The sequence below is a fragment of the Pinus tabuliformis genome, chromosome 6 (genome assembly GCF_031772625.1).
Source record: "Pinus tabuliformis cultivar Carrire ecotype Pingquan chromosome 6, CPIR1, whole genome shotgun sequence".
In the NCBI taxonomy this organism is placed as follows: Eukaryota; Viridiplantae; Streptophyta; class Pinopsida; order Pinales; family Pinaceae; genus Pinus; species Pinus tabuliformis.
The window spans coordinates 333663105-333687751 of NC_142292.1; the positions used below are offsets into that span (position 1 = coordinate 333663105).

At 42.4% G+C, this 24647-nt stretch overlaps 1 protein-coding gene across 3 annotated transcripts in view; it reads left to right on the forward strand.

Annotated features, from left to right (window-relative positions):
- The window catches only part of LOC149258661 (phox (PX) domain-containing protein), a 279551-nt gene that overhangs the window by 90809 nt on the left and 164095 nt on the right, over positions 1-24647 (forward strand). For 2 of the 3 annotated variants that reach the window (XM_089415651.1, XM_089415646.1), the window contains exons 8-10: positions 1206-1274; positions 1391-1436; positions 1551-1939. In XM_089415651.1, coding sequence (XP_089271777.1) covers positions 1206-1274; positions 1391-1436; positions 1551-1939 — 504 coding nt within the window. The remainder of the gene's footprint in view (positions 1-1205; positions 1275-1390; positions 1437-1550; positions 1940-24647) is intronic. The other variant, XM_089415650.1, reaches the window with a different exon arrangement.

The window sequence follows — 24647 nt, forward strand, 5'->3', positions numbered from 1 at the left end:
GAAATAAATAAACAAATAAAAGTAAATTTAAAATAATAATAATAATATTTATATTTAAATTAAAAAGGAAAAGAGGTAAGAGGTGGGGGTCCACAAGGAAGAAGACTAACCTCTACATGTTGAATTCAAACCCATGAAATAAATAAGCGATGCGCGCAACCACACAGAATCATGCTTATTATGCTTTTTGGACAATGAATTCCTTAAGAGGGCAACAATGTAACAAACCCAATAATAATAAATAATATATATGAAAAGGTGTAAAGCTGTGTCTTATCAACAAGAGAAGATTCTTCATATGAAAGGGCACGCCGCCTAGTATTTATAATGTGGCCCCTCATCAGTAACATCAATCATTAAATTGTTCTCCTATCAATATATATTTTATTAATACATTTTATCTACAATATAAGTTCATATACAAACAGGGACTGCCTGTCTTTTACAAGGAGGATTTATCATTTAGTTAAATTTGGACTCTGGAGTGCTTTGCCCCCTTATGGTTAATATAAGCTTTCCAGCTTGTATAATAATGTAATTTATGTAAAGGTTTGCCTTCATCTTCATCTCCCGAACACGAGGAGGCTTTCTGTCTAATTTTTTCCAAATCCAACTGTATAATGAAAGTGAAATTGTTATCTTGATTCCATGTATTCCTCATTTTAATATTTTTTGATATGTTGTAATGATCAATCATATTCACTACTTACCTAAGGTTCCTTATTTCAAGAGTTTATGTTCAGAAAGATTTTGGATTTGTTGGATTTATTCATTAGTATTAACATCAACATTGCTTGGTGAAATTTTGATTTTATGTTCCTCTTACACTTAATTGCTTAACCTCTGTTCTGTGGAAAGTGCTTCCCCCATAGATTGTCTCTTTTGTTCGAAGCAGAGTCTGTTCCATAGTCTTTGACTTTGTTCAGTTTTGTTTTGCTTTCCATACATGCTCATCCTTCCTTGGACCTTGCTCTCAGAGATCCTCTAGGTTACAACTTCCAAAGTTTCATTAAAATCAAGCATAAAATCAGTGCAACTTTAAGAAGCCCCCTTAAATCTAACCTGAGAAATACATAATGTGATCAATGTCTTCATCCGCTGTAGTGTCCAGCATGATGGATGAATACAGGATAGAAATTTAAGTTCCTGTATGTATATTATAAATATGTCTGAAATGACTTGTTTCCCATGGACTTGTTTTGCAGGATTTGCTCATACTTCCAAATGTAGCAGAATCTATTGAAGTCTGGGATTTTTTGAGTGTTGATTCACAGGTGCATGTGTTTTTCACTAAATTCATTTTAATTCAAATTTGCTGGATTCTTCTCAATTTTGTATAACTTTATGAAGGAAAGAAGCTTCCAACTCTTTGTCATTACCTTCTTGACAGACTTACATGTTTTCGAGTCCTCTCTCGATAGTTGAGACCTTGTCTGGTAAGTGAGATGGTTTTTTGTTGGATGTCAATTAGTGTTTGTGCATATTTTCTTTGTGAAATATAATTGTTTGTCTGTCTTTATTGTTTCCATTTGCTTGCATACTGCTGGCAGTTGACCTTGATAACAAACAATATGGGAAACATGCAAAATTCAATGAAAATAACACAAAGAACACAAAAGAATCTTTAGACTGGAGTCGTGATAAATCAGCAGTAAGGTACATTGAGTCCGATTCTAATTTAGCAACAAGCCCTTCTGCTGAAGAATCTAGACAGCACAGTAGAGATACTGAACAGGAGCCATCATTCTATAAGAACAAACAACATGAAGGTGTGAGCGTTTCTTATTCAGAAAGTGATTCAGACATTGATCAGCATAGAGGCAAAATACGTTTGAAGATATCTGAAAAGAGTAGAAATAAGGCAAGGGCAGAGGTGAACATACTTAATGATGCTTCTGATGTACTTTCTGTGGAGGACGATTCCATGGTACCATCTGAGGTATTATTGCAAATGTGTTATACTTGATATCCTCTGCTAGGTTGTTTTTTCATCTCTGAGAAGTTATTTTGCAGTTAAAATTTAAATGGCATAGTACATAGAGCATATTGAAAGAATAAATGTGGTTATGAAAAGAATTTGACTGTTAAATTAGGTTTGGTTTTAACAAAATTTGGTCATGCTGTTGCACCTTGGATGGAGCATATTGAAAGAATAAATGTGGTTACGAAAAGAATTTGACTGTTAAATTAGGTTGGGTTTTAACAAAATTTGGTCATGCTGTTGCACCATGGGTTCTTGATATTATCTTTATTGAAAAATGTACTCCTAGAGACCAGTGTTAATGGAACTGGACTGGAACCAGTGGAACTGACTGGTCTGACTGGTTTGGGGGTCAAACCTGTCCGGTTCGAGGTTTGGAACCAAAAATGCCCAGTTTGGTGTCAAACTGACTGGTTTTGTAATGGAACCTGCTGGTTCAATACTGAACCGGCTGTTTTTCTACTGAACTGTCTGGTTTTGTACAATTTGACCAAAGATATTCCAAAACACAGTTAAAAAAAAGAATTGTTGAGTGGCTTAGCTTAATATTTAAACCTATGGCTCTTGTATTGATGTGCAATTCATGGTAATGTTAAATTCTTAAGCCTGTGGCCCTAGTATTGCTATGCACTTCATAGTAATGTTAAATTTTTAAGCCTATGGCCTTAGTATTGCTATGCAATTCATGGTCTTGTCAAATAAATTATAAAAGTGACATTCTCCCTATCTTTCATTTTCATCTTTTTAAATTACAATGAAATGACTCAAGATGTTTGAGATTGGTTCTGACCTAATTAGATTTCATATGGAGAAAGTAGAATTTCAGATCTCACTCAAAATCCAACAAACATAACAATTTTTCAGGATTTCAAAATTGGGGGGACTGCAACGTTTCCATTGGATTTTTTCATGTACGAGGGTATGGAACTAGTATTTAATCAAGAGCACCAAGCCCTCTATGTACCTTGATGTTAGTGATATTGGTTGTTCTACTCCTGTATCATGACCCTACTAGAAATGTACCCATCACTCAAACAAAATCTTGACTTGACATGCTACATTTTTTTCTATCTTATTTTAATGCTTAGAGGGTGATATCAATTATGAAGATCCTAATATAGGCAATGCTTTTGATGATAGGTAGGTATTTGTTTATTCTTTGCCGTTTAAACTTTATGTACTCAGATTCCTGCATTAATAAAATGGCTTTGTTATTTGGCTTAGTTTCTTGTGTATTTTGATGTGCATGTTTGGAATTTGTTTATTGTTTCCGCTTCCTTGTACATATCTCTGTTATTTGTTGTAAATTTTGATTTGGAACATTACAATGGTTTCACTGATGCTGATTGGGTTGGAAGCTCTGATGATAGAAAGAACACCTCTGGATTTTGTTTTAGCCTAGGCTTTGTTATGATTTCATGGTCTAGTAGAAAGCATACTTTTGTTGCTCTAAGTATGGCTAAAGCTGAGTATATAGTTGCATGTTCAGCTTGTTGTGAAGCTGTGTGGCTTCGAAAGCTGTTTGTTGATTTGTTTGATCAAGTGATGGAGTTGACCATTATATATTGTGATAATCAAAGCTATGTGAAGCCCCATTTTTTCATGATAGGTTCAAACACATTGAGATCAAGTATCATTACATCCGGAATATTGTCCAGAGGGGAGCTGTGAGGCGTGAATATGTCCCCTGTTGATGAGCAGGTTGCTGGTGTGTTGACAAAGCCGTTGTCCAGGATGAAGTTTGTTTTATTTCAGAGAACTTGGAGTTATTGAGAACACCTCTCTGAGAGAGAGGGAGCATTGATCGTACAACATCATATGATTGACAATCTTCCTTAGGTTGCATCTAAGAGACCTATGGATTGGTCAAGAAGATTGTTACTCCCTTAGGTCAATTGACTGAGAGGCCAATGAGACTGGTTAGGGAGCTTGGTTCTGAGGCACAGAGCGATCCCTTAGGTCATGACAACTGAGAGACCAGTTGGTCGAGGACACTAATTTTGTGATCTCTCCCCTTAAGGAGTTGTTGAGAGACCTGTGGATTGGTTGAGGAGATTGATCTCGAGTTCTCTCCCTTAGGTGGTGGACCGAGAGACTATATAGTCGGGGATTGAGACAAGGATTCCTCCCTTAGGTCATGGACTGAGAGACCTTGTTTGTGGTTAGGGAGATGTACCATGTGCATATGTTTGGGTAAGCCTCATCGATTGATCCCTTTGGTTAGTTGGCACTGACCTCGATGCCATTTGGTTTTGGCTTATGGATGTGCTGGATGCTATGTATCTTTCCTTATGATGAGACACGTGATCTCTCCCTTGGGAAGTTGCTGAGAGACCTATGGATTGGTTGGGGAGATTGATCTTGATAGAGAGAGAGAGATTGTACTTGTGATATCTCCCTTGCGTTGTGGCTGAGTGACCTATGGATTGGTTTGGGATATTGTCCTTGAGAGAGAATGAAAATTACCTCCCTAGCTAAGAGGGAGTGTTGAAAAATGGGTAGCTATGGTCAGTATAGCAAATCATGGAGAAAAATGCATATTTTGACATTTGACCAAGTCTGCCTTAAGTGCATAAGTCGACAACACATGTGGAAAAGCCATCTCCTAAAACACATATAAATAAGAGCTCGTTGGACTTCATTTGGCATCCATCACTCACTCATCATTCGATCTGAAATAACAAGGAGACATCCACATGCGCGAAGGAGACAAAGAAGACATTTCTATTCTGCATTGACCAACTTCTAGTTTTTGTTTTACCTACGTTGACTTGAAGAGATTGCTTTTGTTTGACCGAGCTCTTTGACTATTTTGGAGGCCGAACATTTCCGGGATCTTCGACTTTGTTTGACCGTGACTTTGCTCCTGTTTCTGGGTTCGTTGACTTGGGTTGACCATAGTTTTGGTTGAGGCTTTGATCGAGCATTTTAGAGGTTCATTTGACTGAGGCTTTGACCGAATTTTGGCCTCCTGTTCTGAGCTACCTCAGGCCGAAATTTGGCCTCTCTGTTGCAGATCATGGTTGAAGTTATTCATGGATAGCTGCTTAATGATTGGAATGCTAAAAGAAGATTAGTTGTATCATTGGAAGTAATTATTAAATTTGAAAAACTATACTAGTCTTGATTGCACTAGAAAATCAACACCATGGACATGACATGTTGGCATTGAGTGACTTTTGAGTCTTTCACATGACATTTGAGATTGCACCTTGGTGAATGGAGTACTCATTAGCCTTTATCACACCTTTTGGTGGGTTATTGGGCTCATTTGGATGATGATGTCATACTTTTGATGCATTTATTCCCACACGTGGGCTTTTATGGCATATTTTGTTTTGTGTTGAGCTATGAGGTTGTCTTGTAACCTTTTCCTTGTGGAACACTTAAAGTGACATCAACTAGTATATAGGGCTTTTTAGTCATTTTATTTGTAAAGTGAGTGGGAGAAACCTTATATAAATAGAGCATCTTGCCCACTTCTATTGTCATCATCACACATTGAATTCGACCTCTCCAAAGCAGATTGAAAGAAGTGCTATTGTGGAAGATTTTGTAAGTTTTATTGATGATTATCAATATTTTGCATGCTTTCATTTTTAAAGTAGGGTTTCTCTTGTTCCATGTCTAATTGCTTATCATTGTTGAAACTGCTTCATAATTACATGTAAACTTGTTTTCTTCATACCCTATAAGGAATCTCTTTGTTTCCAGGCCTTATAATTAATTTGTCCCTCGCAAAATAATAACTAGGGTTTAGAAGTGGATGCACTAGAGCATCCCTCCCTTACTCCATCATGATCCTTGGTAATTTTGTTCCATTAAGATTCCATTAGCCCTTGTAGGTTAAGGTGTTGGTCTAAGAGTGTGTTGATCACCTCCAAATTAACAAAATTTCCCTAAACTTTCTCTTTTCTAGATGGCTAGGAAGCCGCTAGGGTCTACGTGCAGATTTGTGTGTAAAAGTGTTGTTTTATTGCTTGAAAGTGGCTCTAAATTGTAGGTTGATCTATACAAACTCTCTAAAAGCCAAATCTAGCATAGTATGTTGCCTTACATGCCCTAGAAGGGCTGTTGTCACCTTAATCTATTGCTGTTTATACATTTCTAACAACCCTAAATCATATTTTCTTTAGTTAGTCCTAGTGCCTATGGGGAATCCTTGTCCTTTTCTTGTTGAATATCATTTGTAGGCTATGTTGAACAAAACACCTCAGAATTTGATGTCTCGGGAAGTACATGTACCTGAAACATAGAAATATTTCTGAAACACGGTCGAAACACGAATATCATGTAATCATCTACGAGGGTTAATATAGAGTTGGTTTTGCTTCCAAATTGTCATCTATGGGCCTTATTCCTTTTTCTTCTTACAAGATAATGTGTTATTCACTTGTCTATATATATATATATATATATGATGTTTCGATCGACCTTTCCATTTTTGGGAGGTGATGTTTCTAAATGTACTCGTTTCAGAAACTATTAAGTGTTTCAGTGTTTCGTGCAACATAGTTTGTAGGGATTTATCATTTTTTTAGGCTGCTATATGCCATTGCATGCCCTAATATTGAGTATCATTCAAACCCTAACTTATAACAACCTTGTTATTGGTCTAACATTAGAGAGCTTCAACCCTAGCTTTATTGCTTTTTTTCTTACAAGATAATGTGCTATTCACTTATATATATATATATATATATATATATATATATGATGTTTTGGCCGACGCTTCCATTTTTTGGGAGGTGACATTTCTAAATGTACTCTTTTCGAAAACTTTCATGCAACATAGTTTTAGGGTTTTTTAGGTTGCTATATGCCATTGCATGCCATAATATTGAGTATCATTCAAACCCTAACTTATAGCAGCCTTGTTATTGGTCTAACATTAAAGAACCTGAACCCTACCTTTGAATACCTTGGTCATCTTTGGTGTTGCCAAATGCTCTATCCATTACCTAGACTTTAAAAAATAAGTCACCTTGAGCCCTAATTTTAGAATACATTATAGTCGGCATAGGGAAGCCTCCACTATGGTTGAAATCCCACTAAATATTAGGAGGAAGGTTATTGAGGTGACAGTGACAACCCTTTGTCATTGTTGCCATAGGGTCTGAGCCTTCACCTACTGAGTCCTTTCACTTGACTTGCTAGATTTTGCAGCAACAGGCCCACTTGGTAGTTTATGGATAATAAATAGGCTCACTATGTAATTAAACGGAAATAAAACAATGATAACTGGTAATTGGCATAGTCCCTAAGGAATACTCATGAGAAGATTTAAATACGAAGAGTGACATTATATTGAATGTGTTGGATTTATTGTTGTGTAGCAAATATGGCTTGTTGAGTGGTTCCTTCCATAATGAGTATGTAATAGTGTTACCCTACTTTAGGGTTCTCCTCTACATTCTTGTGTTGTTCCTTGTGAATCTTTTGGCATCTCTCTAGCGCAAGGGTTTATTTTCAAGTTAAGGGTTATATTTTATCTTTGATCCATTAAGGCAGAAAGTGGGAGAATATTTTTCCTTTTGCAAATTTTTGATAGAAAAAAGAGGACGACAATGCTAGCTTGATTTTTAAAACTTTTGGTGTAGAATTTGAAGAAACTAGCTATATATTTGAGTTCCTTCCAAAGAAACACATGTTTGAAACATTGTCGAATTTTGCTGATTTAAAATTAACTATTTTAAGGGTTTTTTTCCAGCGACGACCACACGATTTGCAGATTCAATATCATTTGATATTGCATATATTTCAATCAGAGCAGTGCCAATAGATCTAGAAAGGCCATGGCATTTCGTAGGTGTGGTCATAATAGTCAATCCAAGAAGTATTGCAGAAGTTTTGATCATTTTATGTTCATCCACTCAAACCATAACTACATAAAAGAATCCATTGAAAAGTAGGTGATTTTTGTTAAACCTTAGTTTTATGTTTTGGTTTTTCAGAAGCAGGATGATTTCATAGGAAAAGATGATGGCCTCAGTATTGAAGAATACGTCAAAGAAGTAAAGGATAAATGGGTAATATTTTGAAACATTGGGATTTTGTTTCTTTGAATGGTGATGGAATCATATAAGATAAGATAAGATAATTTTATTAATGTCCAACAAATGACCATAGTATGTCAACGGGACTGTCGGATACAATGATTACATTATGCAAGTCGGTGGACCAAACGGTCCCCTTTAACATTTCTTTAAAAGTAGGAAATACATCTAAAATGTAAATGAAGAAGCAAGGAGCTCTCAGCTTCGAAGCAGGGCGCTGCGATGAAGCAAAGATGAAAGAGAAGAAGAAGAGGAAGAAGAAGAAGAAGAAGAAGAAGAAGAGGGGGGGGGGATCCCCTGACTATCCCCTACTCCTAACATCGGAGGTCGAGAGAAGAAAACTGAGGGAAGCTTGTCAAAGTCTGTTGTCTTGTAGATACGCTGGGCTGTCGATGATGCCGCTTGGAAGTTCTATGGCGCCTCCCTGGGGTGGAACTAATCATGGGGCGCTGCTGCAGTCTGGTGGGTCGGCCCCTTCGGGACCGCACTGATCTGTTTTCAGTATCAGTGGGATGGTCCATGTTTCTTTTGGTGCCCCGTGCTGAGGGTAGCGCCCTAAAGAAGTCCGTGATCTTCTGCGTAGTGTCTGGTCTGGTGGGAGGCTGGAGAAAACGGGCCTGAAATCTGAAAGCCTCCTGGAGGTAAAGTGCTAGGCATCTCGGATCAACATTAACGATGACAAATGAAGACACTTTTAGATGAAGAATATGAAAATGTATTTTTAATCAAGTGGTCTCATGTTGTGAAGAAGGAGAAGCGCACTATACATTTATTTTCATGTGACGACTTCATTTTAGAGGTTCATGAATGTATTCAGTAAAAGAAGCTCATTGTTTCTATTCATTCTTGTTGCAAAAATAATTTCATCAATGTTAACTTTGCTAAAAGATTGCAAGTACTTGCAAATAATATTTAAAGCACATGGTTGAGGGTGAACATGCTCAAATTTTTAAAGATTTGAACATTACCATGGATAAATATGTGTGTTACATTCATATTTTTATGCTATAGATATGGATGACGTGGATACTGTTCTTTGGATATCCTTGGATTGTCTTAGTTCGTACGTTTAATTTAATGTGCAAAAGAAGTTTTTGAAGCCTTGGTACAAGGAAAGAAATTACTTTGCAAGATATTTCTCTTACTAAGCAAGAAGGGCACAAGGGGGCAAATGAAGAAGTTCGTTTAATCTTTCTTACCTTAGCAATTAGACAATTAGTTCCGAGCAGAATTACGTCTGTTGAAAAGAAACACAGCTAAGGTATTAACAAAGTAAATTCAATAGAAAGCAAATTTACCAATTTCAATCATACAAATGAAACAACAGATTCAACCTAATTGGAGTTCATTAAAATTACGAACTCACTTGTGTTGAAATTGGTAGCTTGGGATCGGGGTTTTGGAGAAAGTGGCACTGCAAATGGACTTGTGGGCTAAGAACCCAAGCATGTGGGCTTTGCACTCAAGGTTGTGAGTGTGGAACCACTAGGAGATTTGGACACTTGGCACTTGGAGAATGTAGGGCACCCTGAGAGAAGAAAGGGGCCACTTGAAGCACCAAGAGATGCCTTGTAGAAATGGAGATGATAATTTTTTATGTGTTCACAAAGACAAGTGACACAAAGACAAGTCGGTTGGCTTAGAAGTGTGCCCTCATGCAATTCGTTAAAGCCCAAGGATAAACATATAAAAAGAGGGAGATGTTGAGGCTAGAAGGCATATCTAATGTGCAACATTTCATAAGTAACACACTTCTAAAATAGGCCGCAGGAATTTGGAGCTCAACAAGAGAGGAAAAGGAGACTTGTCTTGCTTAGTTTTCTGTGTTGTCTGGGCAGATTCAAATTAGGAGTAGCCCACGTATTTTTGTGGGTTTTTTGAGCTGTTTGGTGTGAGTTTTGTGGTGGTATTCTCCTCTAAACGGCCACACTTCAGGATAGTTTGAGCAGGAGGGCCAAAGGTCCTGTATCTTCCTGGTTGAGGTGGTCGAGAGGCCTGAAAGGGGTGCGGGTTGTTGATTTGGAGCAGCTTCAGATGTGCTCTAGCCATGGAAATTGGTGGAGAGGCTAAAGCACACGAGATCTCCAAGACCTAGAAATGGTTTGGGCAGATTGTACCCGGTTTGGGAGATATTAAAATAATTAATATTTTTAATGAAGTTCCTAAGTCTAAACTTAGGAAAAATAAAATATTAATGGGTATTAATATAAAACTGGGTTAGAAGATTCCAAAATTCATGGATCAAGCTAAATCTAATTTTAGCCGTTGATTAGAGATGTAATCTCGGTCGTTGAAGGACCAACAGGAAAAATATAAGAGGAGGCTTGAGGGTCAGTTGGAGAATACACCAGAGTGATCAGTCATTCGATTTGCTAGAGCGAGGTTGCTAAGAAAAGTCGAATTAGTGATCAGCAGCGAGGGGCAGTGAGTACTGGTCAGAGAGGCAAAGTCAGTGTAGAGAGACTAGCACAAAGGCAAAGAGCGAGAAGCAGCAGCCAGAGCAGGCCACGCCGGGCCCAACAAAGACAACACAAAGTCCAGAGGGACTGCGTCATCCACGCAGAGAGCAGTTGAAGTGACACAGAGGGTCCCAGAGGCTGCGCAGTGTCTCAGAGGGCTGACGTAGAGGGGTTTGGGGTTGACACAGAGGCCAGAAGGGCCAGCGCAGAGCTTCAGAATTGCTGAAGAGGGTTTCGTGGGACAAGTTTTCTGAATACCTGTTTCCAAATAGAGAGGTATTGCTACCGGTTATTTTTTTTGTCGGGTGAGCCAGTTTGGCACCCAATTGTAGTCAAGGAAATACTGCATAATAATGAACCCTCATAATAGCTGCACTGGTTTTCCTGCATTAGGTTTTTCCGGGGACATTTGTCCAAAAATAATGGTGTCACTTGTGTGTTTGTTTTCTTTCAGCTGATGATCTGTAGATGTTGAGACTGTATTGTGTTTATTTCGTTATTTATATGTTTTAAATAACTTGTTTGAATTTAACAAGTAGAAGAAATAAACTAGAAGAATACAAATTAAATTTCTAATGGATAGACTTAGAAATTTCAACAGCCCTAAGGGCCAACAAGGGAAGGCAACATAATTGTTGAGGGAGCCCACAACTGTGTAGATGGGTTTTGGAGCAGGAAATAGAGCATAAGTGACTATCATATCAGCCCTAACCAGGCCACAGACCCTACAACAAATGCACCAACTCAAAGAGGTATATGTTGTTGGGTTTGAGTTGAATTGTTGCTAGTGGATAGTTGTCCAGGTTGGATAGATTGTGATTGGGCATCTTAACGCTGTTGGAGCGAAACAAGTAGATGCTCAAAGTAGCCCTAGATCAGTTGCCAAACAGGACATTGACAACTGCAAGGAGGGTGAAGGTTGGAGGCTCTACTGTTGACACCTTGAAGGACAAAGGAAAATTAAGTGAGTCAGCTAAAGTTCATTGTTGGAGAAGGACGTCTTGTAGTGATAGGTGGCAACACTCCAACCCAAAGTTTGTCTTCATTGGAGCAGTGTAGGAAGGCATTAGAGAGAGGAAGTCCCAAAGGAGCTCAGGAGTAGCAATGGTCAGTTAAGATTTGTTCACAAACGGAGTTGTGGTGAACAACTCAACAAAATACCCTATGTGGTGATGCATCGATGGAGCAGGACCAACTCAACTAAAGGGCAGATTTGTAAGCCGTGTTTAGTGACCTAAAGGAGCAGGACCATCGATAGAGGCAAAGCTACAAATTGGGAGTAGAAAAACCAACAGATGTGTTCAGGTTACGAATAAGAGGAGCTGTGGTTGTGCACTACATCAACTAGACGGTCAGTGTATCTTGCTCAGGGCAGTTTGGTTATCATAGTTGTTCACAACAAAGCCCTAGCTTGTATTGTTGTATCAGTGGATGTATGATGGCCATTATCCCTGGTACTTAGTTATAGTTTGTTAATATAACTAAGTTGAGTTGTTGAAAACTGTAAAAATTTGTCTATATTTGTGCACGTCCTGATTTATTGTTGTTTATATTTCTCTGTGCAAAGTAGTTTGTTGTGATATTTGGATTGGTAGTGTTAGTGTTTCTAAGACCATAATCCAGTATCATGGAAAAACATGGTATCGAAGCTACTTTGAAGTGCTGGTAAATCAAAGTGTGCACAACGAAGTACAACTTAAGAGGGAGTTGGTCACATTGATGTTGAAGAGCTCACAACAATGTCGAAGTTGTCGGTTGGTCTTCTGTACGAGGACAGGTTGGAAGGGTTGTCCAACAGTGGTCCATGGAAGGAAAGGATCAAGTTGGTTATGATGGTGAACAAGATTTAGGACTTTGCTGAGAACGAGATCAAGTAACCAATTGACCCTAAGGAGTTGGAAGTGTATGAAGAGTTAGATACGAACGCGAAGTTGATCATCCTAGATGGTGTCGAGGATCCTTTAATACCTCATATTTCTGGGAAGAAGATTGTCCATGAGATGTGGAAAGCTCTTTAGGATTTGATCCAGAATAAGAATGAGAACCGGCTGTTGGTGTTACAAGATAAGTTGAAGGTCACCAAGATGATATAGGGTGAATGGGTAACTTCATATTTGACGAGGTTGTCTTAGGTTCGAGATGAGCTTATCACCATCGGTGAGATTGTTTCAGGTTCTGAGATGGTGAGGATATTGCTTTGAAGGGGTTTACTCTAGAGTGGAAGTTGTTCATCAAAGGGATTGTTTTCTGAGATAAGTTGCTAGACTGGAACAAGTTGTGGGATGACTTCATTCAGGAAGAATTGCAAGACGAGGATCGTCATCCTAACAAAAAGCCTTTTGATGATGATGTGGCTCTTGTAGCGAGAATGAAAGGCAAGCAAAAGAAGGACTTGAGTAAGCTTAAGTGTTTTAACTGTGATGAGTATGGTCATTATTCGACGAAGTATCTGAGGAAGAAGTAGGGAGATGATGAGAAGAAGAAAGGGAAGCAGGTTGCAGATCACGCCACTTCTACTGAGATTAATGACCTATCAAGGAGAATGGAGTGTGAGGATTTCGCTTTGATCTCTTATTTCTCTCAGGGTACCGTCTATGAGGCTGCATGGTACGTGGACAGTGGTGCGTTGAAACACATGATAGTTTCACAGGATGTGTTCGAGACTCTAGATGAGTGGGACTCGAAGTTGCACATGGTGTTGGGCGACAAGAGTCAGAAAGAGATTAGAGGATCAAGTGTCGTTCCATTCAGGATGGAGTCAGGCTAGTTGATGTGAGTTCAGGATGTACTGTTTGTACCAGAACTTAGATATAACTTGTTGTCTATCTCACCGATGAAGCAGAATGGGTTTTTGCTGCTGTTCCAGGGTGGGAAGGCAAGACTCAGGCCCAAAGGCTCTAGCTCTGCAAGTGTTGTGATTGGAGTTAGAGATCATGGTCCATATAGGCTGACGGGAAAGTCTAGAGATCATGAGAAGAAGGAGGAAGAGAAGGTCCAGGTTCTAGAGGTTCAAAGGCAACCGGGTTATAGCGGGAGTTTGCAGGTTCAAAGGGAGAATGTGGAGCCTAAGAAGAGCGTGTTGTCAGTGGGGAGAAAGAGTGCTTCTACAATTGGAAAGAAGGAATCGTGGAATGGCCTGAAAGCATTTCAAGAGAAGAAGCAAGAGGCTTCTAGTGTTAGTGACACTTTTGAGACGGGCATAGTTCATGCTTCAGGGTTCGTTAGTTTTTTGGGCACCAGGGAGTTTGGCTAGTGTCGCTAGCAATGACAGTGATGTCGAGTTACTTCCTAGTCTTAGAAGTACTTCCCTCGCTAAGAGGGAGTGTTGAAATTGTGTTGACGGTGCTGGACCCGCCAACATGTCAGGGGATCTCCCCGGTAAGAAGTCCCAACTAGACCTCAGACTGTTTAGTGTAGGAGTCCCAACAGTGGGTCGTAAGGTATTTCCTTGACCGCAGTTTCGCACAGAGGCAAGTAAGATGTCTCTGTTGGTAGCAACGGTGTACCTTGTGACATATGCGGCAAGTCAAGGAAGGTGCATGAGCAGTTCTAACACACGGAGGGTGAGGTGAGTGCGCCCCTTTGAAACCTATGAAAGCACAGAGTTAAGAAGGGAACACACGAGCAAAGATGGATCACAACATGGAAGGCAAGTAAGCTAGCAATCCATAGTGATGGTTAAACCAACAACACATTTAAGTAAGATTCATACATACATATACAAAAAATAGCTACACATGCATGCGTAAGCAAACAGATACATATATCATTTAGAGTAAACAAGATAGCTAAAATACAATGCGACATATGCATGAAACGTGCTGGCTATGTTATATTAAGATGTGTAAGTTCCAGTCATACAATACAATCATGACCAACCACTAGTTCCGACAACAAAACATTACAGTCACTACTGCCTGCTCCTCCAAAGAGATATACTAGTTCTGCACAGTGGAGAAGCCAAGGCTCATTACAATACTGTCCAAGCTCTCTCTAAGATACTCCTATCGGAAGCTTGGCTGACCAAAAGCCTTTACAATGAGTTATGAGGGACTATTTATAGCAAAGGGTGGGGTGGCCCTTGACATTTCCATTTGTGACCGTTCATCTATCCTTGTGACTCTTCATCTACTCTATGACTGTTACATCCAACTATCGACACTTGAACTTCCACTTGACAAGACATCACATACAATCTGCACATGTACCCATGTGAGACAAAATAGGCTTGAGCAAGCCATGCAAGACATCATTATGACACAAACAACTGTGGGAAGACCAGTTCCTCGACATCCTCACGGTGGTCGACAGTAGCGAACTGATGCCAAGCTCAATAGTCTACGATGGTGTTTGTGTGCTCTAAGGTGACATCTTTTTGGAAAGGAACTCTTGCGTCCATAGCATCCGGTACACTGCTCGAGCTCCTCTGTCCAACTCGTATGATAACATGTGTATCATTGTCTTGAGTGCGGTCGGACCAACAACATACTGATGCATGGTTTCTGCACTGATCACCAAGTCTGGGTTGGTGGCTATCCGCATCAACTCGTCAAAGTACGAGTCAAGCTCCAATCAGACCTGTGCCTTTGTCTTTGCTTGGATGAGTGTCCCAATAGATAGGATCTTGTGTGTGCGCACAACAACATCCATACTCCTGAATACCCATGCATGGGAAGCCTGCAAACTAGTGATGAGTTGCAGGAGATCTTCATAGTTTCGGATATGACTCTGGATGCGTGCCTTCAACTCAACCGCTCTGGGCTTCATCATCCTGGGCAAGTGTAACGAGGCTCCCTTGTATCTCATTGTCCATTTTTGCATGTAATCAACGACAACATGCACGTTTGACAAGATACGTGCTCTCTTAGCACATCGTTGCTGCCAACCATTGAGATGGACAACTACCTTATGCATGGTACCAAACATGGAATACAACACCCGCATGGCTGTCTCAAGGGACAATACTTCATCCAGTATTGCCTTCTCAACTCCGCTTGGGCAGATGCTGTAACTAGTTCTCCTCCCTGCTTGAGCTCTCAGCTATCAAGAAGCAAACACTCGAGCTAGTGGCTTCGACATATGCTCTAGTATCATCGGCCAATGCTGCTGGATGTTTGCGCATGTCAGACACAATCACTCGTTCCTCAAACTGCGCAGGAGATGTGTGATCATCTTGAGTAGACACTCTGGGAGATTGCACAACTCTATGCCGCGACTCGTCAAATGATATGTCTCCAAGGATCTCAGTGTCTCCTTGGTCGCTTGGGACTTGCTCTGCTTTCGGATCCGGTGAAGCTGGTGGGTCGACCTCTTGTTGGTAAGGCATGAAGTCGATGTCTTGCTCTAACTCCTGTTGCTCCATATCCGTATCCATTTACTCAATTGCTTATTCAATCTCTTGAGCGAAGTCCTGCTCTTGCGATTGCTCACCCTGTCTGTTTGGTGCCAGCTGTTCGGATGAGTTGACTACCTGTACGGGCGCAGTTTCATCTGTTTGTACATGTTACGCCCCCTGTTGTACTTGTTCTTGCTGCGCTTCCTTCTCCAATCTGCACAGCTCCTGTTCCTTCTGGAGTTGCTCGTTCAGCTCATGCAACTCCTTCTTTGTTTCCTCCATTCTCCATTTTTCTCTCTGCCTTTTTGTGTTCCTCTTGTAGCGTTGTTGCCTCTTTGCCTCTATGGCCAACGCTGCTTTCTGCACAAGTGGGCCTGCTCTGAAATTGCAGCTTTGCTCTGCCTCCGTGCTGTCGACAATATTTCTCTTGCCTTTGTCACGCGCTGGTATGTTTACCTCTGCTGCTGCCGCTACTGGTGCTCTCCTGGATGCTGCTTCATGCTGCTTCGCTAACCATTCCACAGCGATGCCGACTGGTTCATTGGGCCTAAAGAAGTTGTAACAATATCTCCATGGGTCCTCCTTTGCCCAATGACACGCCCCGCGGATCCACTGAAACTGTACTCTCATGCAGTGATCTTTTACAGAACAGTGCAGGTCATACGGGTTGTAGCTTTGGGCGTCAAAAGGATATTTCTTGATCTCCTCTGCTTCGACATCTGCATGCTTGAAATTCCATATCTTGTATAACCCCATCCACAACGGAAGAGCGGGCCAAGGTGCCTTCTTCTTCCGGTGTAGCCTCGCTGACAGGCCTACCGAGATGTGGTATGATACTTCTTGCGTGACGAGCTTGTCCAAGGCAAACTTCGGCAAAACATGCGAAGGCTTCTCCGTGCGGTACATCCGTATGAAGGTGTCGGACGGTGAGGCATACCAATATGCTATGTCGATCAATCCCTCCATTGTTGCCTTCGACATGCAAGGTGGATCCTACTCAAATATCATCTTGTACACTGGGGTGACAGAATGATCCGACAACTGTGTGATGACTCCTCTGAAGCTGCATTCAAACAACATCTTACAATAAGTGTTCACAGAGGTCTCCGCCGATGTCCATGCCCACTTCAAGCCCGGGAACTCCTGACAGGCATAGATTGTATCCAAGATGTAAGCAAACATGTAGATTTTTGCTTGCTAACCTTTGGGCAGCTGCTGAGCTCTTGTTACCTGTTCCTTCAGCTTGAGAGCCAACATGTCAGACCAGTTGCATGTTTTGCCTTCACTGGCCAATTGGTCCAACGCGATCACCCAACTCTGTGGGAAGGTTTCTGTGTTCTCTTGGCCATACAAGCGACATGCAAAGATGACCAAGTATTGATACGCTTTCCGCAGTATCTTTGTCTTGTAAACTTGGTTGGGTGTCATCCTGAATTTAGCCGACTCCTTTACCCAGTTCTTCAAGAATCAAGATATCCCTGGAGTTGGCATTGCTGTTGGGTATGCTGAAGGGTGTCTCCATGGTGATCACTGGCTTCGACATATGGTACATTTGTTCATAATCCTGTGCCCTGAAGGTAGCAATCTTCGTCTCGCTGACACTGCTCAATGTCATTGTCTCGGGATCAGTGTGCGAGACGATCCAATGTATCATGTCCGCGCATGGGAACACAGGATACCTGCATGCAATCCGGTACAAGCTGGACTTGTGAATGTTCACATAGACTTGGCGGTCTTCGAGGTCTTCCCCAAATGTGCCTGAAAATGCATCATTGACCTCTTGCCATTTCAGCTTGATGTCCTTGTCTACAATCAGCTTGGTGTCTTCATAGATCGGCAAACTTGTAGACACTCGCTCAACTGCTGCTCCAGTTGCACTTCTGTCGGTGTCCTTTGATCCTGCTCTCTTAGAGGCCATTGATCCTGAACTGCTGAGAGGCGAACGAACACCTGCTAGATTTGGAGACATGGCAACATGCATGGCAAGAAATCTGTCAGCTAAAACCAAAGCAAACTTGAGGAATGACATGCAACACATTTGGGGATTGACTGGCAAGGATTGTGCAATTTTTCCTGGGAGGCCGGGAGACTGGCTGTCGGAACTGTGCAAAATGCAGTCCGAGCTCTCTGGAGGCTGGCTGGCTACTGGAATTGCACAATGCGAAATGTAGACTAGCCTGCTGGCTGCTGGGATTGTGCAATGTGCAATTTCAGCTGGGAAGGGTTGTAGGCTCAGTGACTGCATTGCGCAATTTTTTGGGTCAACAGTCACTGCCTCTCAGAATTGCTCAATGCAAGGCTAGAGGATAGTCACTGGGCAAAATGCGCATTTTCAGGGAGGAAGGCAGAGCCTTCCCTCTCAGGATTGTGCAATGCTGTCTTGGTGAGGTAGAGTCGGGGGCAAGGTTGCCCAGACCCGCCGACGGGCATCTAAAAGCAAATGTGGATGTGAATGCATGGCGACACTGACTGTAAGCACGGGTGGATGATCGTGCATGCAAACAGTGAATGCAAGATTGAGAAAAGGGAACAACATGCATGTGTGTGAAGCAAGTCGCTGAATTGACGACCGTTCGTGAAAAATAGTGTCATGCATGCGACAACAGTGAGATGCTAACGAAAACTGAAACGACACTAATATAAGCTAATATGCATGTAAATGAAAACAATTGTTCACAGAAATCATGCAGACAACACTCTCACAAGCTAAAACACAAAAAGCGACAGAAAAACTGCAAAAGACAAGTTAAGCGGACTTATCCGGAAATAGCTGAGATGGATATGTGTCGAAGACTCCTGGATGTGTTGTGGGATGTTAGAGCTCCAAGATTGATGTGAAGAAGTGAGCTTTGAAGCATCGAATAAATAAGTTTGAGGCTCATGACGCACATGCCACAAATCTAGGAAAAAGCAACACTTGGAGGAAAGATTCTAAAACGATTTTTCCATGTAACCTCCAGCTGCTAAAAATAGCTCCCTAAAATATAGGGATGTTTTTTGCTTGTTACATTTTGCGATTTCGGGAAAAAGCAGCCCATGCATGCAAGTCAAGTTTTCTCGGTCCCGGGTGGAACCAGTCAACCCGATGGCACATGCAACAACTTGCTTGCCCGAGGGAGAAATTTGCACATTTCTGGGAGGGAGCTGGGCTGGCTGCCCAGAGGGATTGCACAATTTCTGGGAGGAGCAACTCACTACTGCCCAGAATTGCGTGTTGGAATTTCTAAGTCTATCTGTTAGAAATCCTTCCTGTACTTTCTGATTTATTTCTTCCTCCTTGTTCTGTTATTTAACAAGTTATTTACCATGTAAATACTGAAAATAAATACAAGTATAGTCTCAACACATACAAATCATCAACTGAAGGAAAAACAAGTACACAGGTGACACCATTATTTTTGGACTAATGTCCCCAGAAAAACCCAATGTGGGAAAACTGGTGCAGCTATCTGAGGGTTTTATTATTAAGCAGTTTCAGAATACAATTTGGGTGCCAAAAATGGCTCACCCAACAGAGAATGCCCTCGGTAGTAGTACCTCTCAGTCGGAGACAGATATCAGCGCCAATCTGCCCCACGAAATCTCCCAGCGTCAACCTCTAGGGTCTGTGTCAAGCTCTCTTGCCCAGCGTCAGCCTCTCGGGGCTCTGCGTCTCCCACGCTGGGCCTCCTCAAGCTCTGCGCAACTGCTGGCTACCTCTGCGTGGCCTTTGGCTGCTTCTGCATGGCCTCTAGCTGGCTCTGCGTCAACCCTCTTCCGGCTTTTGCGCTAACGCTCCCGGTACTATCTCTCCCTCTCTACTACTGCATTCACTGCCCTTCAACTGCAACTCTGATCACTCCTTCGATTTCCTCAGCAAGCCCTGCCCCATAAAATCTAATTCTCGATCAACTTGGTGTGTTCTCCAAGTGACCCTCAAGCCTCCTCTTATACTTTTCTCGTTGATAGTTCAACGGCCGAGACCAAGTCCGAAATCAACAGCTAAGATTAGATCTGGCTTGATCCATGACTTTTGAACCATTCTAACTCAGTGTTATATTAATTCACATTAATATTTTATTTTCCCTAATTTTAGACTTAGGGACTCCATTAAAAATATTAATTATTTTAATATCTTCCAAACTGGTTAGATTTTGCCCAAACCATTTCTGGGTTTTGGAGATCTCATGTGCTTTACCATCTCCACCAATTTTTGTGGCTAGAGCACATCTGATGCTACCCCAAAATCAACACTCCCTCTTAGCGACGACTGTGCTCTAGTAATACTCCTCACTGAGCATCACCCTGATCATCTAGCATTAGTCCCTGTGCTGATGCTAGGCCTGCTGCCCAACATCCAATACACTGTTGCATCATGTACTGCTACCCATGGCCCTGCCACTGCCACTGCTGCATTTGCACTGCAACCTTTCTCATCATGCTGCATTGTGCTGCCCATAGCACTGCCATTGCTAACTGCTGCACTGCAACTAAGTTACTAAGAAGTAAGTAACTGATCTCCCAACTCTGACATCTCTGTCAGGCTAGAAACACTGATGCTAAAGCTCCCTCTATCACTGACAAGTGCTCCCTCTCTGACCTTTGTGCTCTTACAAAAACTCTATGCATCTCGCACTGCTGCCTCACGCTGTCCTGGGAGTCCTGCACTATAGCTCCCTCTGTCGCTCCATCTTCATCTGTCTCTACCGACATCCGCCAATCCTGCTACTCCTCTTTGGGGCTCTCGTAGCAAGGTATAATCCAAGAGGTTGGGTACCTCGAGGATCCCGCCCCTCATCGTTTGTAGTTCGTTTGACTACAGCTCGATGTCTCCCCACTTCCTCCCAAGTGGCGCATGAGCACTCATGGCACAGTGATCATCTGTCTCCACTTCTTTCTCAGCTTTGGTCTCAGAAGCCTCTCCCTTGCTCTTCTTCCTCAGACAGTGGCTCGCATAGTGACCCAGTTCCCCACAGTGGAAGCATTTGACCTTGGAGAGGTCCTTCTTCTTCCGTTTCTCCTGCTTTCCCTCAGATGCTAGGGCAGCATCCTCCTCTTCCTCCTTGATTCTGACCCCCTCGCTGTTGCTTCCCGCCTTTGTTAGCCTTTTGATCTCTTCTTGACAAAGAGCTGCCCACAGTTCCTCCCAATCTGGAAGGGTCGACCTGCCCAGTATGCTTTGGACAAATACCTCCCAATCCTCTAAGACTGCGTTCAATGCGGTCCTCACCAACATCTCCCCATCCGGCATGGCCCCTATGAAAGTCAGCTGATCCCGGATCTCCTTCAATCGATTGAGGAAGGTGTCTATCTATTCTCCCTTCTGGATCTGGTATGACCGTAGCTGATTTTCTAGTAGCATCTTCCTCTGCACAGAAGTATGCTGATCCAATTTCGTTAGGGCCTCCCACATCGCATTTGTCGTGTCCTTTTCAGCAATATGTAGTACTACATGGTCCTTGACCCCGTCAAGGATGATGCTCTTGGCCCTCGCCATTGCCTCCTCGTTCTTTTCGTTCTCAGCCGGGTCAACTGGGATCGCTATTGTGTTCGAGAAGTGCTTGAGACGATTCCTATCTAGAATGGACAAGATCCTGGCCTTCTAGACTATAAAGTTTGAGACTCCGTCCAGTCTGTCTTGATTTTCACTACTCCTCTTTCGACTCTTCTGAGTCTCTCTACTTCCCTCCTGAAAGTTCTCGGTGTGACTCACTTTGAACCTCGATTTCCCTCTTGGAAACCCCTCTGCCAATGTCGAGATGCCCTCACTCCGATCATTAGTGCAGTTGCACCACTGATCCGGATTTCTTGTCTAGAAATCCTCGACAACAACTCCCTCCTCCTTGGTCTTGCCCTGTTAGGTACTATTTTGACCACAATACCCCACCAGCTTCACTCTGCAACTTACCCACAACCTCCTATGCCCCAACAAACTGAAGGTTACAGCCTCTAGGCTTTGCGCAATCCCGACACCAGCAAAATCCGCACCTCCTGGCCATGGGCGTCAATCCTTCCTCACTGAGAAAGATGACTGAGCACTGCGTAGGTCAGGTCTGCTCCTCTTTGCCACTGCGCTGATCCTCTTCCAGGCTTGGACTGATGACACAGGCACTGCATCACCCCTTACTATTTTTCCGCTAGGAACAACTTTTGTCACTCGAGACAACTGTTTTTGCTGCTGCTGCTCTGCTCGGCTGATGCCCTCAGTTATTCTGTGATCTGCAACTACCCTCTGAGATCATGTTGGAATTTCTAAGTCTATCTGTTAGAAATCCTTCCTGTACTTTCTGATTTATTTCTTCCTACTTGTTTTGTTATTTAGCAAGTTATTTACCATGTAAATATTGAAAATAAACACAATTACAGTCTCAGCACATACAAATCATCAACTGAAGGAAAAACAAGTACAAGTGACATCGTTATTTTTGGACTACTGTCCCCGGGAAAACCCAATGTGGGAAAACCGGTGCAGCTACTTGAGGGTTTTATTATTAAGTAGTTTCAGAATACAATCTGGGTGCCAAAAATGGCTCACCCAACAGAGAATGCCCTCGGCAGTAGTACCTCTCAGTCGGAGACAGATATTAGCCCCAATTAGCCCCAAGAAATCTCCCAACGTCAACCTCTAGGGTCTGCATCAGTCTCTCTGGCCCAGTGTCAGCCTTTCTAACCCAACGTCGACCTCTCGGGGCTTTGCGTTAGCCTCTAGAGCCTCTACGTCTCCCACGTTGGCCTTCTTCAGGCTCTGCGCAGCTCCTGGCTATCTCTGCGTGGCCCCTGGCTGCTTCTGCGTGGCCTATAGCTAGCTCTGCGTCAACCCTCTCTCGGCTTTTGCGCTGATGCTCTCAGTACTATCTTTGCCTCTGCTACTGCATTCACTGCCCCTCAGCTGCAACTCTGATCACTCCTTCGATTTTCTTAGCAAGCCCTGCCCCAGGAAATCGAATTCTTGATCAACTCGGTGTGTTCTCCAAGTGACCCTCAAGCCTCCTCTTATAGTTTTCTCGTTGACAATTCATCGACCGAGACTAAGTCCCAAATCAACGGCTAAGATTCGATCTAGCTTGATCCATGACTTTTGGACCATTCTAACTCAGTTTTATATTAATTCACATTAATATTTTAATTTCCCTAAGTTTAGACTTAGGGACTCCATTAAAAATATTAATTATTTTAATATCTCCCAAACTGGTTAGATTTTATCATTCTGCCCAAACCTTTTCTGGGTTTTGGAGATCTCATGCGCTTTAGTTTCTCCACTAATTTTCGTGGCTAGAGCACATCCGATGCTACCCCAATCCATCATTGCGCAATTTCTCGGCTGAGTAGTCTTGCTGGGCCAAATTGTGCAGTTTTCACTGGGAAGGTTGACTAACAGGATTGCATAGTTTCTGAGCCTAGCGGGTTGCCAGTCAGGATTGCGCAATTTCTGGAGGGAGGACTGGTTCCCCTCTAGAATTGCGCAATTTTTTAAGGGCGTTGCTCACCCTGCAACTGGACCAAGTTCGGAGAAACAACCTGTGAGGGGAGTGAAGCATGCTATCATGCACATGCTGGCAATCTGCTAGAAAACCACTGAAGCTCATGTATTTGACAGTACAAGGCATGCTGTTGAGGATGGTTGGTAGGGAGGCTCCAAAAGGAAGCTAAGGCAAAATTTTGGAGGGTGGTTGTAGCCACTACAACCAATTGGTAGCTTGGGAGGTACTCCAAGCCCTTAGGTTCGGGGTTTTGGAGAAAGTGGCACCACAAATGGACTTGTGGGCTAAGAACCCAAGCATGTGGGCTTTGCACTCAAGGCTGTGGGTGTGGAACCATTAGGAGATTTGGACACTTGGCACTTGGAGAATGTAGGGTACCCTTAGATGAGAGAGGGGCCACTTGAAGCACCAAGAGATGCCTTGTAGAAATGGAGATAATAATTTTATGTGTTTTCAAGAGGGTTGGTGGCACAAAGACAAGTTGACTCGCTTAGAAGTGTGCCCTCATGCAATTTGCTGAAGCCCAAGGAGAGACATATAAAAAGAGGGAGACGTTGAGGCTAGAAGGCACATCCAATGTGCAACATTTCGTAAGTAACACACTTCTGAAATAGGCCGTAGGAATCTGGAGGTCCACAAGGGAGGAAAAAGAGACTTGTCTTGGTTATTTTTCTGTATTGATTGGGCATATTCAGATCGGGAGTAGCCTCGTTATTTCAATGGGTTTTCTGAGTTGGTTGGTGTGAGTTTTGTGGTGGTATTCTCCTCTAAACAGGCTGCACTTCAGGACAGACTGAGCAGGAGGGTCGAAGGTCCTGTACCTTCCTAGTTGAGGGGGCCAAGAGGCCTAAAAAGGGTGCAAATCAACCTTAAAGGCTAGCAAGGGAAGGCAATATAATTGTTGACTGAAGTCACAACTCTGTAGAGAGGTTTTGGAACAGGAAACAAAGATGAAGTGACTGTCATATTAGCTTGAACCAGGCCACAGACCCTACAACATATGCACCATCTCAAAGAGGTATGCATTGTTGTGTTCGAGTTGAATTGTTGCTAGTGGATAGTTGTCCAGGTTGGACAATTTGTGATTGGGTGTCTTAAGGTTGTTGGAGGGCAACAAGTAGGTGCTCAAAGTAGCCCTAGATCAGTTGCCAAGAAGGACATTGATAGCTGTAAGGAGGGTGAAGGTTGGAGGCTCTAGTGTTGACACCTTGAAGGACAAAGGACAACTAAGTGAGTCAACCCAAGTTCATTGTTGGAGAAGGACATCTTGTAGTGATAGGTGGCAGCCCTCCAACCCAAAGTTTGTCTTCATTGGAGTAGTGCAAGAAGGCATTAGAGGGAAGAAGTCCCAAAGGA